General features: G+C 43.4%; 3 protein-coding genes across 6 annotated transcripts in view; 2 read left to right on the top strand and 1 right to left on the bottom strand.

The window, feature by feature from the left end:
- Nucleotides 1-18,291, top strand: part of Senp5 (SUMO specific peptidase 5) — a 46,815-nt gene extending 28,524 nt beyond the window's left edge. For 2 of the 3 annotated variants that reach the window (XM_021645126.2, XM_021645127.2), the window contains exons 9-11: nucleotides 1,976-2,059; nucleotides 3,511-3,561; nucleotides 4,418-8,158. In XM_021645126.2, the coding sequence (XP_021500801.1) occupies nucleotides 1,976-2,059; nucleotides 3,511-3,561; nucleotides 4,418-4,528 (246 nt within the window). In that variant the 3' untranslated portion in view covers nucleotides 4,529-8,158. Of the gene's footprint in view, nucleotides 1-1,975; nucleotides 2,060-3,510; nucleotides 3,562-4,417; nucleotides 8,159-17,802 lie in introns of those variants that run through there. The other variant, XM_060370206.1, reaches the window with a different exon arrangement.
- The window catches only part of Ncbp2 (nuclear cap binding protein subunit 2), a 30,046-nt gene extending 11,574 nt beyond the window's left edge, over nucleotides 1-18,472 (bottom strand). Inside the window, exons 1-4 of one of the 2 annotated variants that reach the window (XM_021645129.2) lie at nucleotides 18,334-18,472; nucleotides 13,485-13,666; nucleotides 11,694-11,832; nucleotides 11,118-11,185 (exon numbers count right to left, since the gene is read on the bottom strand). In XM_021645129.2, coding sequence (XP_021500804.1) covers nucleotides 11,118-11,185; nucleotides 11,694-11,832; nucleotides 13,485-13,666; nucleotides 18,334-18,411 — 467 coding nt within the window. In that variant the 5' untranslated portion in view covers nucleotides 18,412-18,472. Of the gene's footprint in view, nucleotides 1-9,764; nucleotides 11,186-11,693; nucleotides 11,833-13,484; nucleotides 13,667-18,333 lie in introns of those variants that run through there. The other variant, XM_021645130.2, reaches the window with a different exon arrangement.
- Nucleotides 18,473-18,629: 157 nt separating this feature from the next.
- Nucleotides 18,630-19,317, top strand: Ncbp2as2 (NCBP2 antisense 2 (head to head)). The gene has a single exon (XM_060370212.1). It carries the CDS (start codon nucleotides 18,630-18,632, stop codon nucleotides 18,927-18,929), a length of 300 nt encoding a protein of 99 aa, XP_060226195.1. The 3' UTR covers nucleotides 18,930-19,317.
- The last annotated feature ends 777 nt before the right edge of the window (nucleotides 19,318-20,094 follow it).

The following is a 20,094-nucleotide window of genomic DNA, read 5'->3' as shown; positions in this document are numbered from 1 at the left end:
TAAGAATTGTGCAAAGCCTTTAGGGTGAAGACTTTAAAGGTTTAATTATTTGGAGGACAGAGGTTAAGAGCACTGGTGCGGGGACTGGAGAGATGGCTCAGAGATTAAGAGCGCTGGCTGTTCTTCCAAAGGTCCTGAGTTCAATTCCCAGCAACCCCGTGGTATCTCATAACAGTCTATAATGAGATCTGGTGCCCTCTTCTGACATGTAGGCATACATGCAGGCAGAATACTGTATAAATTAAAAAAAAAAAAAAAAAAAAGCATTGGCTGCTCTTCCAGATGTCTTGAGTTCAGTTCCCAGCAATCAACAGGGGCTCACAACAGTCTATAATAAGATCTGGTGCCCTCTTTTGGTGTGCAGGTGTACATGCAGACAGAACATTGTATACATAATAAATAAATCTTTCTAAAAATTATTTGGAGGAAATCTTAATAACTAGAGAAACAAGCAGACTCAGTTTTAAAAAGTTTAGTTTTCACCAGACTAAATTATAGCAATTTTCATCTCATCAGTTTCCCAAGATTCTTTTTTCTTTATTAAGGTCTGCTATGTAGCCAGTGCTGGCATCAAACATATTATCCTGCCTTCAGCTTTTTAAGTTCTGGAATTATGGTGTACAATACTATGCTTGGTATTGGGACTAGGTCTAATGCAGCCCAGGCTGTCCTTCCACATGCTGGACAGCCAAGGCTATCTTTGAACTCCTGGTCCTGCCCTTCCCAGCCAAGCACTAAGATGTTAGGTGTGTGTCACCAGGCTTGGTTTCTTAGTGCTGGGGTTTGCACCCAGGGCTTTGTTCATGCTAGGCAAGCACAACACCCACTGAGCTACACCCCAGCCCACTAACGGGTGTGAAAGGCCTGGTGACCTTCTTCTCTAATTCACACTGTGGAAGTCATGTGCATGAACTTGAACTGGAACAGTGAAGGCAGACTCATCTGTTAAATGTCAAGGCATGTTATAAAAGTTTTACAATTAAAATGTTACTTGCATTGGCTTAGTATTGATTAGAATTTCCACCATAAGTATCCAGAAACAATTTTGTGTGTGTGTGTGTGTATGTGTGTCTGTGCACGCACACACACATGTGTATATGTAGATAATTTAGTATATGATAAAGCTGAAAAAAGACAAACCTGTTCAATTACCACAATGGGAAAATTAGCTGCTGCTTGGAAAAGTTATAGAGGTTTGCATTATACTATTTATAAGAACAGTTAGAAAACATGAACATACTGGACATGGTGGTATATGCCTTTAATTCAAGTTCCATCCCAGTGAGGGCTACATAGTAAGACCCTATCTGAAAAGAAAAAAGCATGAAATCTTGGATAAAATATAGGTGTTTTATTCATTCGTGAGTCGGGAAGAATTCTTACACAAAAGAAGAAAAAAACATCAAGGAACACCTTTATAAATTTAAGTGTATCACAAAATCTGTGTTGATGTCAGATTTGGAGTTAGAGCTCAGTGGTAGAGTACAGGCTTAACATACACATAACCCACGGTTCAGCTTTTAGCACCATAAAATAAATAATAAAACTTATCTATGTCTTAAAGTTAGCAGACAAGTGATAGACATGGAGGAAATATTTGTGATATTACCTGAATCTCTACAAATGAGTAAGTTGTGGGAAAGGGCCTCAGAAATGGACGAGAGCTGGAATGTGCTTCATTTAACTGTAGTTATTAGTGACTTCTGCCATGCCTTCCTTCTGTGCTTAGATGCAAGGTTTCCAATGTAGCAGGTTGACTCATAACCTCTGATGCAGAGTCAGTACTTGAGTGCGTACTTGAGTACAGGAGTGAGTGAAAGCTCTGAGACAAAGTTCCAGCTACAATACTCTTCAATACAGATGTCACCCCGTTAGACAGACTCCAGTTTCCTCTCTTGTTTCTATCTGCTGCTGGGCAGGTTCCATGTTTTCACCAACTAATGGAACACGTGTGTTATGCTTTGTTTTTACCCAGAATATAAGAAAGTATTTGCTGACTGAAGCCAGAGAAAAAAATAGACCTGAATTTCTTCAGGGTTGGCAGACTGCTGTTACAAAGGTAAGAATGGCACAGATGAAATCCCAGCTTGTGCATGGGAGGCAGTGGTCCAGGTGTGGGTGCCTGCTGAGAGTGTCAAAGACTGGGCATGAAGAGCACCTCCAGGAGAGGCTAGTCTACTTAGTACTTACTCATCTTGGGGCTGAGTTTCCCGGTACTTGCTGAAAGCAGCAATCATGCCATCCATGTTACAGTTAGTAATTGTGTGGTGGTGTGTAGGGAAAAAGTTTTAATGGGAGGGGTGACACCTTACCTTGTGGTTGTAATTTCCATAGGATCCATATAGACTCAGACATATGCTAAAAACCTATTTGGGGCCAAAAAGGGATCAAGACAAGTACTTTCTAAGAATATTGCTAAGACCCACTGTGTTTGGCTCATAGACAGTAAAGCAGCTCTACATCAGTGCCAAGGCAGACATAGTCCCTCCGGCTGTTTTGTTTCCTTGTTATGATCTCATTTGGCCTTTACAACCTGTGTGTCAGGCAGTTCATTCGGCATAAGCCGTATCTTTATTTTTAGACAAGAAAACTGGACACCAGGAGTACTGCTAGAGGCTAGTCCTGGAACTCATATCTGTCTAGATTATTAACCCAATGTTCTAGGCAGGGTCTTGAAACAAATACTAACCCTAAGCCCAAAAAATCAATATCAGTTCATCTTTCATCTGAGCCGAACACTTAGCCATAGTCCTATGTTTCTAATAACTTATAGTCTAGTTAGCATCGGAGATGAACTTGTAACTTTTTATTTTATTTTTAAACTTGTATGTTTTACCAGTTTACCCAGCTAGCACATTTAGGTGTTCTGCATCCCCCCAAGGTCTGTCACAGTCCTGCCTTAGATACAGTAACCCGTTCTTTTAGAAACATTTCTTTGCCTTTATAATTTACTTCAAAGAATAAAACAAAATTGTATAACCTGAGGTGAAAGTTAAGGCTACAAAGAACATTATGGGTAATTTTTAATTGCTGTGACAAAATACTTGACAGATGAAGAGAGAAAGATCTCCGTGTGGCTCACAGCCCGAGAGCACAGTCTCTCATGGCAGGGACGTCTGGCCCCAGAGGCCTGAGATTGCTGCCGACCTCCCGTCTGTAGCTAGGACGAACAGAGGAGCGAATGCTGGTGTCCAGGCACATGCTCTAGGACCCACAGGGCCATGTCTCCATTGTCAGCGAGTGTACAGCACAGCTAGCTAGCTAAGTCTTTACGATGGTTTTTCAAATTTGGTTTCCTATATCCCACGTTTAAATTGTGGTTGCCACTTAAAAGATCTTTTCCCGTGGCCATAGGCTTCCTTTATTGAGGTATTTAGATACTGGAGGTGTAGACTTGTCTGGGACAGAGAGGAGTTTCCTATCTCTTGCTCATTTATCCATGGAAGCAGATTTCTTATGTGAAGAGAGATACTCGATCTTTGTTAATGATCATCTTATTTTTCTCTTCAGTGTATTCCACAACAGAAAAATGACAGTGACTGTGGAGTCTTTGTGCTCCAGGTAAATACTATTTTTTATAGTATGTGAATTGGTTGTTTTATTTCAAGAGAAGAAATGGTAGTCCTGCATGTATACAGTATTAGGGAAGGCAACACTTTCCCTTTATTGTTGCGGCACTCTGGTTTCTGTGTTTGTAGATGCTTTCATTAGGAAGAACTACCTCCCAGGGCCAAGAACGAACAGAGGGTCTTATCCATGTCTTATGGGAGGTTGTTAGTAAGCTGCACCAGAGAAGTACGTGTATTTACGGGAAAATGATTTTACACATAACACACATGGACGCAGCAAATTGTACTTGGGAAGAGTGGAAGGGTGCCTAGCTATTCAGTTGCCGTAAAGTTGATTCTCATTTGGAAGCCAGTGCTCTAAAGCAGCATGGTTTTCAGTGGGGCATAGTGGCACACAGCTCCTTTAATCCCAGTAATCTACAGCAGAGCTCTGTGAGTTTGAGGCCATCCAGGTTTACAAAGCAAGTTCCAGGACAGACATGGCTGTTATGGAGAGAAACCCTTCTCAAAACACAACAAACAGAAAACAACAACATGATTTTGTAAGACTCATAAATATTATTCTGTAGCTTTAGACTGTTAGGTGTATGTGTATCTAAAAGGCACACATGCAACTCAGGTGTCCCTGGGACAGAATTTTATTTTCTTTGTTTTTAAGATTTACTTATTTATATGAATGCTGTGTGCGCATGTACATGTGAAAGTAAAGGGCATCAGATCCTATCATAGATGGTTATGAGCCAGCCTGTGGTTGCTGGGAACTGAACTTGAGACCTCTGGAAGAGTAGCGAGTACTCTTAACCACTGAGCCTTCACTCCATCTCCTTCTTGGCTTTTTATTTTTGCAGTACTGCAAGTGCCTCGCCCTAGAGCAGCCTTTCCAGTTTTCTCAAGAGGACATGCCTCGAGTGCGGAAGAGGATCTATAAGGAGCTGTGTGAGTGCCGGCTCCTGGACTGAGACTCAGCAGGGACTCCAGAAGGCTGGCCATGTTGGAGCAGATGGTTTGTTACTTGAATCTCCAAACACTTACTGAATTTTTACAGATATTTCAGATTGGTGGTATTGGGCCACTTATTGTTACCTCAAATTTATTTTTGCCCTTCTTCATTTCTCCTGCTATCATGTACTTTTTCTTTTTTTTTTTTTACTGTTCAGTTTAGTTTCATTTTTAAGTTTATGAATTCTCTATGTCCCTCCTATATTTAATATTTATTATCCAAACGCATGCATATAGACAGAGCATGCAGTAAAGAGTATTAAAAAAAAAAGCCTAGTAGATTTGGTGCAGCTTTTGAAACATAGTTAGATGTGAACTGAATACAGGTTTAAAATTTAACCCCAGAACCTAAAAATGCAAGATGTTTTTGATACAGCATAGCTCAGAATAGATGTTCCCTATGGCATAAAGGGTAGCTAGGAGTGTTGTGGAAAGCCAGTCCTGTTTTACTTCTGCCGGCAGCACCTTTTGCTGATATCCCTCAGATGAGGCTCCAGTCTGAGATACCTTCCATCTGAGGGTGAGAGGGGCTGTTCTGCTTAGGGACGTGCTTGCAGGCAGAGTGCTGATTTAAGAAGAGTTAAGGTATGAGGGGGAAATGCAGCATCCTTGAGGGCCAGTTGATCTTATTTTAAAAAAGAAAAAAAAAAAAAAGATTTCTTTGTTTTGTTTTGAGACGTCTCACTATGTAGCCAAGCTGTCCAGAGCTCACAGCTAGGCTGGCCTCACACTCAAGCTAACCCCGTCTCTGTCTCCCAGTGCTGGTAATAGAGGGATATACCAATACACTCTACAATAAGATTTCTATTTTGGTCTTGAGATTTATAATATGTAGGTTAAATCTCATAATGGCTTTTCCTGGGACATTGGATTTTTTTCACTTTTTTTCTGAGTTTGACTTGTGGGAAAAAAAAAAACAACAACTTAGCATCCATTAAATTCCTGGTTAAATGAATGAGAATTTGGCTTTCATGGCAGTAATCTGCTATCACCTCTCTGTTGCTGCCCCAGGTATTTAAGATTTACCAAAACTGTTTCTACTTTAAGGAGTCTGAAATACAAGCCAAGTAGAAGACTGGCATGGGGTCTGGTGCAGATGGTGGGAGGAGAGGAGAGGCCACACTGAGGTCTCTGGGAGAGCAGCACAAGAGGAATGTTTCTCCAGTCTCCTCTGGCCACTCAACATCCCAGACAGCTCTTTTGCCTTCTACAAGAACAATCTGAATCCTGTACTCAAGAACTGCCTCTTTATTGAAGTTCTTCCACCAAGGCAGGCTGTAGAATAGCCCTGTCCTATGGGTAGATCTTGCATCTTTAATCTGGCCTTTTGTGACTTATTTGAAAGGAAAATAAGTAAGATGCATATTTGTTTTGTTTTTTTTTTTTTAATTGAAGGAGGAAAGTGTAAGAAACTCACGAAAAAAACTACCAAGTAAATGGCAGAAGATAACTGCCTAGTTAGGCATGAGATGTTTAAAAAACAAAAGGTAAAATGGTTGAGTAGGGCTTACTGCCTCGTTAGGGTTGAATCAAAATTAGATTTACATGCAGGATTCTCAATAGCAGCAGGGGCACTGGGCAGTGGCCTTGGTATTTTCAGTCACCCAAACTCAAAGTTCTTGGCATAAAACCAGGTCAGCGTTTCCTGTGCTTCAGGTCGTTAAAAAGACTTGAGTAGAGGCACTCTGTTGCCACAGGTAAGGCTGGGTCACCACTGGGGAAGACGAGAATTTAGATAGGGGAAGTTGTCTTTACTGTTTCTGCAGGTACTGGTGATGGAACCCAGAGCTTGTTTGTATGTTAGGCAAGTACTCTACCACTGAGCTTAGCCCTTAGCCCTCTTTGTACATTTTGTCGTTGTTGTTTTATGTTTTTGTATTTTGAGACAGGGTCTAATGAAGTTGCCTAGGTTGGCCTTGCATTTGCTCTATGGCTGAGCCTGGCCTTGAGTTTATACTCTCAGCCACCTGAGTAGCGAGGCTTACAGGCCAGCCCTGTCAGGCCAGGGTGCTTGAAGATCTCTTAAAGAGGAGGTCTGGGAGCAGGGGCTCCTGTGTCAGACTAGCCTCACACTCATTGTGTACCTGAAGATGAGCTCGAATTCTCAGTCCTCTCCCGGGGGCGAGGACACAGGTCTGTCTCCACACCCACCTAAAGATGTACTCTTAGGACTTTTAGACATACCTATGCCGACATGAGCTTCTTCAAAGTCTGTATGCGAGGCATTAGTGGACTTGTGTTTCTGTGCCTATACTGAAATAGCCAGTAATGAGATGGCTGACTCAGAATGTCTCCAACTTAGTCTTGAGGAAGCATCTCACTTGCCCACTAGCAGACCCATCATGCAGAAGTTACAATTGTTCCTTTGAGAATTTTGTTGAAACATGAAACGGGGTCTTTATTTGGCTCAGGCTGGCCTCAAACTTGCAGTTCTTCTGCCTCAGCCTCCCTAATGTTTGGATTACGTGGGTGCACCAGCATGTTCAATGCCTGGGAGAATCATAATGTCCAGAGTCTGAGTTGCTACCTCTCCAGACTGAGAAAGGGTCATGTCAGGAGTGAGGCATGCAGGGATGAACCGAGGCGCAGCCATCCAGATCCGGCTACTCTTCCCTTCTGGCACGATAGGGCGCCTTCAGGTGCACTATTCGACTTGCTTCAGCCTACATGCTGGGCATTTTCAGTGTGCTAAGCCTGTCTGTCATGTGCTGACTTGGTTTCAGCACACATAGCTGTTCTTTCTCTTCATGCAAATGTTTAGCTTTCAAGCCCTAGATTGCAAACTCTTTTGTCTTGTAGTAATGTTTTACTGTCACTGGCCTGACACTGAATTGTTGATACCTATAAAGCAGGCAGACCCTGTGTCACTGGGGATGAATGTAAGCCTTGCACAGGCTTAAAGCTGTTCACATATGAGCCTTCAACAAGCTGCCAGGGACCTTACGGGCAAACTTATCTGACTGTAGTTGCTTCTTTCCATTATCTTTCCTTTTGTTAAACCCTAGCAATGAATAGATTTAATTCATCTTTTAGTTTTCCTAGGAATCATGGAGATTTAACTTTCAGCTGGCCTCTCAAGGAAGAGAAAAGCAGTTGTTGCCAATAATTTCATAGCACATTTTTTGGCTTTGCACTGTATTCTGTGTTTGCCATTGACTATGAATAGCATGGTCATCTTGGAGCTATGGTTGGAATACAATAGTAACAGAGTACCTAGGGACGAGCCAGTTCTCACCTAATATTAGTTGTTCGGTGAGTTGTGGCTCACTGCTTCTTCCTTAGGAGCCATCGGGGGTGTGAGCGGGTCAGAAACAGTGAGTTGTTAGTGTAAATTCAATGCACTGATTATCTGCTCTGCTTCATTATGTTAAGAAACCAAGTTAATCAACAGCCAAGATCTGGGGACTAGCATCCAAGAAGTGCTATTGTCTATGGGGTTACAAAATAGACCTAGACAAGTTGTTGACGTGAATGATTTCTGTTGGTCAGAAAGATTTTATTAAAAGAATATGATCATGTAAAATTACAGTCAGTACTCAACCCTTCTAGCAAAATATTTTTTGAAAATAAACTAAATGCCTTTATAAACATGTGTTCTCTTGTGTTAAATGTATTGTATTGTGTGGTGAATAGACTATTTCTTAGTGTCCCTTCAGTGGTGACAAGGCTCACTGAGGAACAGTGGCCACTGCCTGCCCTACTTAGCTCTACGCATAGAGCTGCAGCAGGTGCTCCCTTTTTGGACATGCTCTAGTTTATGCCACCGCAGCGACCTGCCACATGCAGCTACAGAGTGGGGAAATGTGCTTGGCGGGACTAAAAACTCAAGAGTTTGGTTTGATCTTTTTATTGCCATGTGTGTAGGTAGTGCATGCCTTTAATTCCAGAAGGCAGAGGCAAGTAGATTTCTGTGCATCTGAGGCCAACCTTGTCTAAATGAGTTGCAGGCCAGCCAGGAGAGAGACACACATAGTGTTTCAAAACAACAACAAAGAATCACAGCAATTATATATTTATTTTGTTTTTTCCAGACGAGGTTTCTTTGTGTAGCCCTGGCTATCTTGGAACTTGCTCTCTAGACCCTCCTGCCTCTGCCTTCAACGGATTCCTAGTGCTGGGACTAAAGGCATGCACCACCAATGTCCAGCTAACAATCATTTGATACCATTTACTTATGAGTGTTCTGCATGTAAGTGTACATGTGGTACTCATAGAGGGCACTGGCTCCCATGGAGCTAGAGTTACGGATAGTTGTGAACATGAGTGCTAGGGAGTGAACACAGCTCTCAGGCAGACAGCAAATGCCCTGAGCACTCCAGCCCCAATTATATTGTTTTTATGGTGGTGTCTGGCCACCATGTTGGGTGTCAGAGCTCTAAACCAAGCCTCAAGATGTATACTTTTGTTTACAATATATGGGAAGCTAGTAATCTTAGTGACCCACATTGTAGCCTACATGTCTCTGTGGACTTTGTTGTTGTTGTTTCTTTGTAGTTTTTTGTTGCTGTTCTTTGGAATAGGGATGGGTTGTGCCTTTTGAGAAAGTTTTTTATTTTCAAGACAGGGTTTCTTTGTGTAGCATTGCCTCTCCTGGACTCACTTTGTAGACCAGGCTGGACTCAAAGTCACAGAGATCCAACTGCCTCTGCCTCCCTGTAATCCCAGTGCTGGGATCATAAGAGTGTGCCACTGTGCCTGGCTTTGGATAGGTTCTTGCTTTGTAACCTTGCCTATAATTGTTGACCCTCAGCTTCCCAAGTGTTAGGGTTACAAGCATATGTTACCACACCCTACTTGGCATGTTTCTCTGAGATCTCACTTTCTTTGATTAAAGTGAGATATAGTTCAGATAATGTCTTTGAAATAGGAAAGGGTATAATGAAAAAAGACTGCCAAATCAGCATCCTGAAGCCCAAGAAACATCCTCTTAATTTAGCCCCATTTCCTTCCTGTCCCAGCACCTACAGTATATGGCTTCTGGAAAACTGGCCTCTTTTTGCCCTACTCTTTTAGGATTTGCTTAGTGTGTCTTGTTTTCACAGGGGGCACCATGCTTCCTCTTCATGTGCTGCCATAAGTAGTTCCAAGTATCAAACTGAAATGGATATACAAATTCTATACATTAGTCAAACTCTCCCACGGTAAAGGAGCACCAAAACACATCCCTCTTTTATAGGCGAGGAAATATACACAGAATAAGTTGGTCTAACTTTATTGAAACTTGTTACAGAAGATAAAATTCCCACTGTTTTGGGTCTTAAGATTATAGAATATAAGATAAACAGTTCAAACTACAGTATAAAAGCTTTATTTTAAAACTCGAGTGTCTCCTTACTGAGTGTTCACAAATGGGTTTCTAAGCATTACAGTCATTACAGTGCCAAGAAAAGATGTTCTGCCTCAACTTTGAAAAACTAGTGAGAATTGGAAGATGGGGGAAAAACATTCTCTAGGCATCTTCTTTAGAGCCCAGCCTCCAGCTTACTATTACACATGGCCCTCAGCACAAGTTGAAGGAAAAAAGCTAAAAGATGTGGATTAGTTGTAACAGACATTTCCTAGAGGCTTTCTGTTGTAAACACTCCCAACTGTCACACTGTGATTGTCTAGGTAGTTCTGAGGGTTAAACCAGACTACTCACATAGTAAGTACCTAGCCACTGTGCCCTGTGTCTTCTCTAGCCCTTTTTATGTTTGTATTTTGAGACAGACTCAAAAGGTGCCCAGGCTGGCCTTCAACTTTTGATCCTCTTGCTTCAGCCTCCCAAGTAGCTAGGATTACTGGCCTGGCTGAAGCCCTTTTCTAATGCCGATTCTCATTTTGAAAACAGGAAGACATACTCTAATGGCTCCAATCTCAGCTACCATATTGAGGGAATGTTTGAACTTTCATTCCATGCCCCACTGACAATGTCTTCCCCTACTTCTTAGGATTTCAGAGGCTCACTGTATAACAAAGTCCTTGGGTTTTTGTTTCTGTTTTTCTTGCTTTGTTTTAAACTGAAACATTTGCATCTATTGAGAACTCTTTAGTAAACACTTCAAATCCTGATGTATAAAGCATATGAGCAGGTGGCAGCCCCAGGGCCATTTAAGGCTGACTTTTATGCCAACTATATTGAAATATAAAAAGCAGATCCACTTGACAAACATCTGTTCCTAATTTAGAGCAGAGTTACAGCCAATATCAAAACCTCACCAATAAACATGCAAACTTAAAACATAAAAAATTTTTCAGTCCTCATGAAGATTACCAACCTTGTAAAGCCAATTCTCACACTTTTTCCAGTCTCCCTAAAAGTGTGGCATTCAGCTGACAGTTTAATTGGCACAGATTGAGTCTGCTGCCTAGGAATATAGTTTTTGACATAATAACAGAAAATCATCCTAATAAGACTAGAATTAAAGGCATTCTTTTGGATTCTATCTTTTAATATTTCAGAGCAAAACCAGAGGTGGCTTCCAGTGCAACAGAGACACTGGTCAGACCTTGGTACTGTTCACCAACATCAACAGCGTGAGCTGTGTGCTCGGGGCTCTCAGCACTCACTGTTTTTGTGCCAGTTTTCCATAGCCGCCTCTCCCAGCATCGTAGTCGTCTCGATACTCATCTCGAACCTTAATTGAAAGAAACACAGCACTGTGGAATGTTGATGCAACAAATATGCCTCTGCCACCATGCCAGACATAGCTAAACCTTCTCAGGTGCCCACAAATAAGCAGGGCATAAAATATAAAGTAAACTCATTTGAGTGTATTTTGCTTTTGTTCAGGCATTTTTGCAGGGGGACGGCCCCTAGCATGAGTTTAGTAACAGAAAAAAAAATGTACAGAATATTTCAGAGTTTCAAATTCCTTTATCACTGGCCCTGATGTGCACCCATCTGTAATGTCAACATTCAGGAGGCAAAGGCAAGAGGATCTCAAGTTTGATGCCAGTGTTGGCTACATGGCAAAATCTTGTCTCAGAACACTCCCCCCCCCAAAAAAAAAAAAAAAAAAAAAACAACTATCAAAACTTAACAGCACGAGCTCCTTACAAAAGAATAACCAAAAACTGACAAAAGACCCGTATTATAGCTGGAATCCTAGGCAGAAATTCAGGTCAGGCACCCTTGTAGCATACCTGACCTCCAGACCGTCCACGTCCATACTGCCTGCCCTCCTTAAAGCCTGCATCCCAGTCTGTGCGTATGATCCGGTCGTCCAGACGAGTTCCATTTATGTACCGCATTGCATTCTCCGCATCTGCTCTTGAATAGTATCTTAAGTGTTAAGTATTAAGGAACACTAGCATTTCTTCTTCCTCAAACATTTTGGAGACAGGAAGAAACACACCTACATGATACAGAGCTGCTAAAAAACAAAAAAAACAAAAAAAACAAAACAAAAAAAAAAAAAAAACAAGTAGAAAAGCTAGCCCTACCAGATTAATTCATTTTGTAGAAGCCAGTTCAAAGTTGGTCCAATAGCACTTAGGCAGTAAAGGACAGGTAAATAACATCTGTCCAGGCCTGAGTCATTCCTGATTTCCTAGATATATCTGCTGATAATTATCTGGTCCATGTCTTAATTTGCATGTAGAAAACACAGTCAGTGTAATATCAGACCACAAACTTCTTATGCAAGAATAATGATAAAGTTGAACACCGATTCATGTCTCTAATCCTAGCACTCAGGAGGCTAAAGCAGGAGGACTGCTGTGAATTTGAGGCCAGTCTGGGCTACATACCAAGACTTGTCTCAAAACAAAGTAAAAAAACAAAACAACAAAACCCAAAAGGGCCTGGAGTGATGGCTCAGCGGCTAGGAGCACGTTAGCTCTTTCAGACCTGGGCTTGATTCCCAGAGCCTATATGGTGGTCTACAACCATCTGTAACTCCAATTCTCAGTGGATCTGATGCCCTCTTCTGAACTCAGAGGGCACCACGTATATATGAAGTACAGCCATACATGCTCACAAAGCACTCACTTATAAAAAAACAATAAATTTAAGAACCATGTTTATCCATATACATGCATAAACACAGAAACATGCTTATACATATGTAAATAAAAATCTTAATTACTGGCTTAAGCAATTATAATTAGCAGCTTGACTTGGTCTAGATTGTTCTGATAGGGAAACATTTAGTGAAATTCTAACGTCTGACACCTAGACTCCAAAACTGTGGTGGCATGGTTCTATATACTCAGCTGCCTAGGGGGCTGAGCCCTAGAGTTTAGAGCTAGTTGGAAAAACAAAAAGAGTCCACTAGTCCACTGTTTTGTTTTTGTTTTTTCAATTGGAGACAGGGTCTCACCATGTCGCTCTGAGTCATCACCCACCTATAATCACAGCACTCAGAAGCAGATGGATCTCTTTGAGTTTGAGGCCAGCCTGGTCTACAAAGCAAGTGCAGGACAGCAAGGCTACATAGGGACCCACTGCCTTGAAAAACAAAAAAAAAAAAAAAAAAAAAAAAAAACCTAAAAAAAAAAGAGAGAGAGAAAAGAAGTATCACTGTGTAGTTTGGCTGTTCTGGAACTTACTAAGTAGATCAGGCTGAGCTCACACTCAGAGATCTGCCTCCTGAGTGCTAGGATTAAAAGGACTAAAGGTGTGTATTACACCACACCTAGCTAAACACTCAAAATTTCTGAACAGAATGTAATTATCAGTTTCACAGTTGCAGAATATGGACTCATAGGAAGAAGTGAGAGAAAAGTATAGTTAAGTTAAAACAAGTGGCACGCATCTTTACACCTTTATTCCTAACACCCAGGAGGCAGGGACAGGTGGATGGCTAGAGTCCAAGCTAGCCAGGGCCATACAGTGAGACCCTGTCTCAAAAAAAAAGTTGGGGGGGGGCAGGTGCTCAAGCTCTTGAGTTCTGTCCTGGTTCAATAGCTACATTAGATACCCAAGAAGGATACTCCACAAAACAGAATCCACATGCTGTTTTCTTCATTTTATCCAGACCCATGATGATCTTCTTTATGTCGCCACTTTTGCTGAAGAGTTCATAAATCTGTTCTTCAGTTGTATAAAAGGAAAGATTTCCAACATACAATGTACAGCTTTTCTTCAGTAATTTTTCTTGTTCTTCATTGTCACCCTAGAAATTAAAAAAGAGATGAAGTTAAATATTGCAACCTAAAAAGAGATTTGCTTAGGGCTGGGATATGGGGTGGAGAAACAGGAGGATCTTCTGCAAGCCTGGGGGCCAGTCCAGCCTGGAGTACACAGTGCAGAGCAGAAACGAGTGAATCCTCAAAGAGGTGAAAGGCAAGAACCAATTTCTGAAGTTTTTCTGTGCCCTCCACAAAGCATTACACATACAATGAACAGATTTGAGAACTAAAAATGAAGAGCCTTGCTTAAAGTCATATTCCTAAATAGAATAAAGATTAACATTCTGATTTTGGAAATTAAAGTCTCTCATCATCCTTTTCTTCTATATGGGGTAGGAGTTGGGGGTGGATGGAGAGACAGATCATAGGTTAAGAGACTAACTATTCTAGAGAACACTGGTTCAATTCCCATTACCCACATGGCAGCTTATAACTGTCAATAACGCCAGTCCTGGGTGATTCAATGCCCTCTTCTTGCTTTTGTGGTTGGTCACCAGGCATGCACATGGTGCACATGGGCACACACACACAGGCAAATGCTCATACAGAAAATAAAAATGTTTTGAAGTGTGGAAATTTTTTGTTTGTTTATTTTGGGTCAGGCAAGAACTCTGCCAGCCTGGAAGTATTCCCATTCTAAAATACTAACATGAGGTTCAGACTGTTTTTAGTGGAGAGACAAAGCATGTAACTCTTCCTATACCACACTGCCACAGGAGTGGCATGACTTGTTCTTGCACAGTCCATGCCTCAGTATTAGAGCTATTAGAGCCTTCTCTAATGGCCCAAGTTTAAATTCTACACCTTGACAGAACATATCAGAAAGACCCTTTACCCTTTATAACAACAAGTAACCCTTGTAATACGCCCCTAGAGCCTAGTCATAACAAGAACTACTAAGTGATTTGCATGCTTATATTTGCATTCCTTGTAGGAGAGAGGTTAAGATTACTAAGAGCACTGTGTAGCTTTGGTTGGCCTAGAACGCAGACCCACCTGCCGCAGGTGTGTACAACCAAGTCCAGGTGAAGTAACTTTTCTCTAAAAGACAGGATGCAGCCAAAGAGCTGGACGAAGGGAGTCTGGCTTCAACCAACACACCTGACAATCCCTAGGGATAAGATGGTTCACTGTGGCCTAGACATGGTATCTGATTACTTGTGGTGATGGGGAACAAACTCAAGCCCTCAAGGTTCCATGCTGAACAACATCCCCAGCCCTAGGCCCCCCCTCTTTTCTCTAGGACCTTAGACTGTAGTCTAGACTGGTCTTGAACTACAAACATCCTGCTTCAGCCTCCTGAATGCTGCAATTACACACATGAGCCGCCACACTCAGTTAACGTGGCATTTTAGATGTCTCTACAAAGGTGAGGGGGCAGCCGGGCGTGGTGGCACACACTTGGGGTCGGAAGCAGGTGGAATTTGAGGTCACCCTGGTCTACAAATGGAGTCCAGTACATCCAGGGCTGTTCCACAGAGAAACCCTGTCTCAAAAAACAACAAAAAACCCAAACAAGCCCAAACATGGGGGGGGGGGCTTTTAGCATCCCCACTAGAAAAGACATAGATGTTCAGATGTGATTACGCAGACCTAAAAAACTGACCAGACTTTTTTACCTAGTGTGAGGGCACAGACATTAACAAGATGGTGGAATCCAGCTTAGGGAGTAGCTGAGAAGACTCATATTCAGGGCATTCACTCAATCTTTCACTTTCCATTTAGTATTCCTTAGGTAACACTGGCTCAGTTCCCTTTATTCTGAGAATATGAGTGCCTTAATCACCTCTGAGTCAGGACAGCAGGTTTTTTGCGAACACATTTAGTGGTAAATTAGAAAACCGAGAGGATTTCACCACAGCTTATTCTAGTTGGGCTTCAGTCTTCCAGGACGAGAAACTTGGTTCAGGCTACTTTGGAGCTAGAATTCTTTTTGTTTTTATTTGATATTTTATGAAGATTGTATTCAATGTAAGCTTTACCTCCAGGTATGTGCATGTACCACATTTGCGCAGTACCCGTGGAAGCCAGAGGAGGGGCGGCTGGGACTGAAGTTATAGGTGGTTGTGAGCCACCAGGTGGGAGCTGGGAACCAAACCCTGCTCCTCAGCAAGAGTAGCAAGTGCTCCTAACCTCTGAGGCATTCCACGAGCATGTGCAAAGTGAAAGAACCAAGAAACAAAGAGTATGAAGGGTCAAATTAAATCTATTTGTCTATGTTTGTGTGTGGGTATGCATGTGAAGGCAGTGCCTTCAGAGGCCAGAACAGGTTGTTGTATTCCCTGGATCTGATGTTGCATTTCTAAGCCATGTGGTGTGGATACTGGGAACCAACATTGAGTCCTTTGCAAGAGTATGTGCTCTTAACCACTAAGCCAGCTCTGTAGTTTTATTTATTTTTAAGTTAGTTTCCTCCTCCCACCCCCATCTCCCCTCTCCCTTTTTCTCCGTGTGTGTGTGGGGGGGGGGTAGCTCTTTGAGGCCAGAAGCATTAGATTCCATGAAACTGGTTGTGACATACCTAGTATGCTAGTAACTGAACTGGGGTCCTCTGCTAGAGTAGTACTTGCCATCTCTCCAGCCCCTTGTTTTATTTTTGAGACAGGTTTCATGTAGCTTTGGCTGTACTGAACTTCCTGTGTAACCAAGGATGACAGCACTTCTGAGCCTCTTGCCTCCGCCTTCCAAGCATTGGGCTTACAGGCATTCACCACTACTCTGGGGTTATGTAGAGCTCAAGGTCTACCCAAGGGTTTCATACTTGCTAGACAAGCATCCTATGTATTGAGCTATGCCTCCTCAGCTCAGTTGATTTGTTTTGTTGAGACAGGACCACATAGCCCAAGCTGTTCTCAAACATCTCGTATTCTTGCTATAGCCTCCCCCAAATGCTGTGATAACACACATGGGCCACCACACCCACTCCAAATTACAGTTCTTTGGTTTGGGCTTATTATTTTATGTATATGGGTGTTTTGCCTGCATGTATAGTCTGTGCACTGTGCCTACTGCCTTCAGAGACCAGAATAGGGCATGAGATCCCCATGGAATCGGAGTGACAGATGTGAGCCATCATGTAGATGCTGGGAATTGAATCTGTGTCCTCTACAGGAAGCCTGTGCTAACCTGAGCCATCTCTCTAGCCCTCCAAGTTACAGGTTTAAAAAGCAAGAACATATAGCTATACACAAGAAAACAGTAAATCCGTCTGCCGCTGGGGACGCTCAAAGGACTGCAGGTCAGAGAGCTACATGTGAATTTCATTTAATTCTCAGAACTGTATGGGACGGATCCTAATGCATCATTCCCACTTTATACATGAGGAAAACAGCTGGGCCACCTAAGGTGAGACACTACACAGCAGTTACAGCAAGAATTCAAACTTAGTCTTGGGCTGAGCACAGTGGTACACTCCTTTAATTCCAGCACTTGGGAGGCAGAAGCAGGTGGACCTCTGGGGAGTTCAAAGCCAGCCTAGTTTACATGGTGTGTTCCAGGTCAGCCAAGGCTATATAGTGAGACCTTGTCTCAGAAACACAAACAAAATAAAACTGGTCTTATCTCCACTGCCATATTGCCTTAAGAGCGCTACAGTATTGAACATGTTAAGTCTATGGAACAATTTCAGAACTTTAGGTGAGACATTAGAGAAAACAATCATTTAGGTGTTTGCTTTTTACATGTGCATGCTGATCTCAAACTTTCTCCTAGAACCACAGATGTCCACCACCACACCTGGCTAGCAAATTCACTTTGTACTGCTGCTCTTTTTTCATATACAAGTGAAATACAGAGTCTATCACTTCAGGGTTACTTAATTTCACGTAATACAGCATTGACACATTGCATTCAGAATATACTAGAAAATGCGCATGACAGAAACTGCTACTGTCCAAAGACGACAGTAGGCTTTTGACAACAGAAATGAACGACTCCTCTCCTGATTGTAATTTTGCGGTATGCTTCAAATTCGAAATGGTTAGTTATTGATGTGCAAGTGTTCAAAGTAATGAGAACTGTAAAAAGTAGTAGAAGTGAAACTCATACCAGATCCACAGCAAACATTTTAAAATTAAGCTGATATAATTTATTTTTGTTTTTTATTGGTTTTTCGAGACAGGGTTTCTCTGTAGCCACTGACTGTAGCAGTTTGCCATCCAGACAACCTTAATGTGACTCATGTTGGCCTGTCCATTCCGATGCCCGTCAGACAGCACAACAGGACTCTTGAGTTTTCTACTTACTGCCAACTTTGTAGGACTGACAGAATAAAGGACTGAAGTATCAAAGGGTGGTGTCTGGCTGACTATCAAAACAAAACAGGTTGTAGTGTCTGGGCCAGCCGCCACAGGAATACCTCCTATCTTATTACAGTCACTTTCCAAAGCAAGACAAACACATCAAACAGGAGCTACCACTACCCGAACCTCCCTGGGGGGCTGTACTCGCAGCGGCATCAAGAAAATGTGAAAGCAAGCCTGAGATTCTCTAGGAGATAAGTGGCTTCAGTAATACACAAACACCGCTGGGACGCCATTCGCTTTTGGGGTCTCCAGCAAACAGGAAGAAGGACACACTAAGACCTAAGCGCAAACCGTTTCTCAGCATTCCGGCCCAAGATTTGCCCCTCTCGTGGCCCGGCCCGCCTTACCCGGAAGTGCTGGTCCCGGTACTCGCTGAGCTCCACGTAGGAGTCGCTGCGCAGCGCCTTCAGGAGGCCACCCGACATGGTGCAGAGGCACAAACCTCGAAACGGCCTCGGCTAGACGGACCAGGAGGCGGCGGCGGCGGCGGCGGAAACGGAAATGTGTGCGGCCCGCTGCAGAAAGCGTACGTAGCCGGGGCCAATCCTGGTGCGGCTGTGTCGTCATCCTGCAGCGCCGAGTGGGTGGGACCGGTCGGAAGGCGAGTACAGCGTGCCTAGGGTTCCGGGGCGCCCGGGGAACGATGATCTTCCGGCGGCTGCTGGCGGCCCTGCTGCACAACCCGCAGCTGGTGGAGCGGCTGTCCGAGTCGTGGCCCATCCGGCGGGCGGCTCAACTCACGGCCTTCGCGCTGCTGAAGCTGCAACTGCGCGGCCGCGACGCGGCCCGCCAACTGCGCGCCCTCGCGGATCAGCCCCCGGGCTCACTGAGTCGCCGCGCCGCGCGCTTCAAGGACACTTTCACCCAGGAACTCCGCCGCGGCTTCCGGGACCGTCCAGGGCCGCCACCAGGTCAGCAGAAGGGCCCGAGCTCCAATGCGTAAGCACGGACTGTACCCTCCCTTCAGTGATCTACACCGACCGTTCATTGAGTCATCTCGGACACGATACCCGACCTCGAATCCTGACTCGGATTGTTATCGTGCAGATGCCTAAGGTCAAATGGACATGTGCCTCGTAGTCCTGTGACTAGGCCAGACGTAAAGACCCGAAGCCCACCAATGATAAGAGTCTAGACCAGAACATAGCACTACTGAAAGCCATGGACAAACAGCCAGAAAGAAAGCCTGTTTTCTGCAAGCGGGACCGAAGCTGAATAAATGCCGCTGCATCTGCATTAGTGCAAGAGAATACTGCATCAGGGAAGATAGTGGACGGAATGACAACCCTGAGGTTGCCAAAATCTGATTAAATGTGTAAGCTGATTAATAAGTCTGAAAGTGCTATTTCTCAGACAAGGTGGAATGCTGGGGACTGTAGGATCTTCCTAATAATAGTTAACACGGTAAGCGTCTGTGTTGGTATTTGCTGTTGCGTTCTGTGTGGTTTGTAACTTAAAATCCCGTTCATGTGAAGAAGTGGAGGCCACTTTTCTAGTAACCCAAAGCCTTGCAGAGTGAGGTGAGCCCAGGCTTGTGACTGACTCCAAGGCCTGTGCTCTTGATCACACCCTAATCTTTGCAGCATTTACCCTGCTCAGGGACTGCCTTTTCTATCGCCAGTAGGCATTAAGGCCTCTGATATCATGGCGCATGATTCTTTTTTTTCCTCTTCCTCATTTTGAGGGTCTGTCTGGGGTATGGTATTCACTATGGTCAGCTGACTGAACTGTGATTAGTAATCCATGCATGTATCCTGCCCTGTCCTTTTGAGACTCCTAGCTCATTTTGTGGACCTCTCTGTGTAGGCCACTCAGTTCATCTTAGCATCTGGAAGGCTTGAAGCGACTGGATGCCAGATTCTGAGCGGTCTGTGTTCTCAGTTCCCACTGGAACAGGCTAAGATCCTCACAGCAGTGTGAGAAGCTTTCTTATTCTAAGAGATTTTTTTTCCCTTGGGATCAGGCCTACAGCCTTGAGCACACTAAACAGATACTCTGCCACTGACCTGTTACCCAATCTGAGAGAATGGCCGGAGCAACCCACCACCACTCAAGACAAGGAGTAGAAGAGGGTAGGGTGGCATTTTCCAGAGTGGCTTGTTTTGGTA

Source organism: Meriones unguiculatus, chromosome 17, assembly GCF_030254825.1.
Source record: "Meriones unguiculatus strain TT.TT164.6M chromosome 17, Bangor_MerUng_6.1, whole genome shotgun sequence".
Taxonomy (NCBI): Eukaryota; Metazoa; Chordata; class Mammalia; order Rodentia; family Muridae; genus Meriones; species Meriones unguiculatus.
Note: the sequence above shows the minus strand (reverse complement) of the source record. Positions and strands in the feature narration are given on the sequence as shown.

What these genes read in the sequence shown, in the direction of transcription:
- Ncbp2as2 (XM_060370212.1), top strand. Translation starts at nt 18,630, where the DNA reads ATGATCTTCCGGCGGCTGCTGGCGGCCCTGCTGCACAACCCGCAGCTG.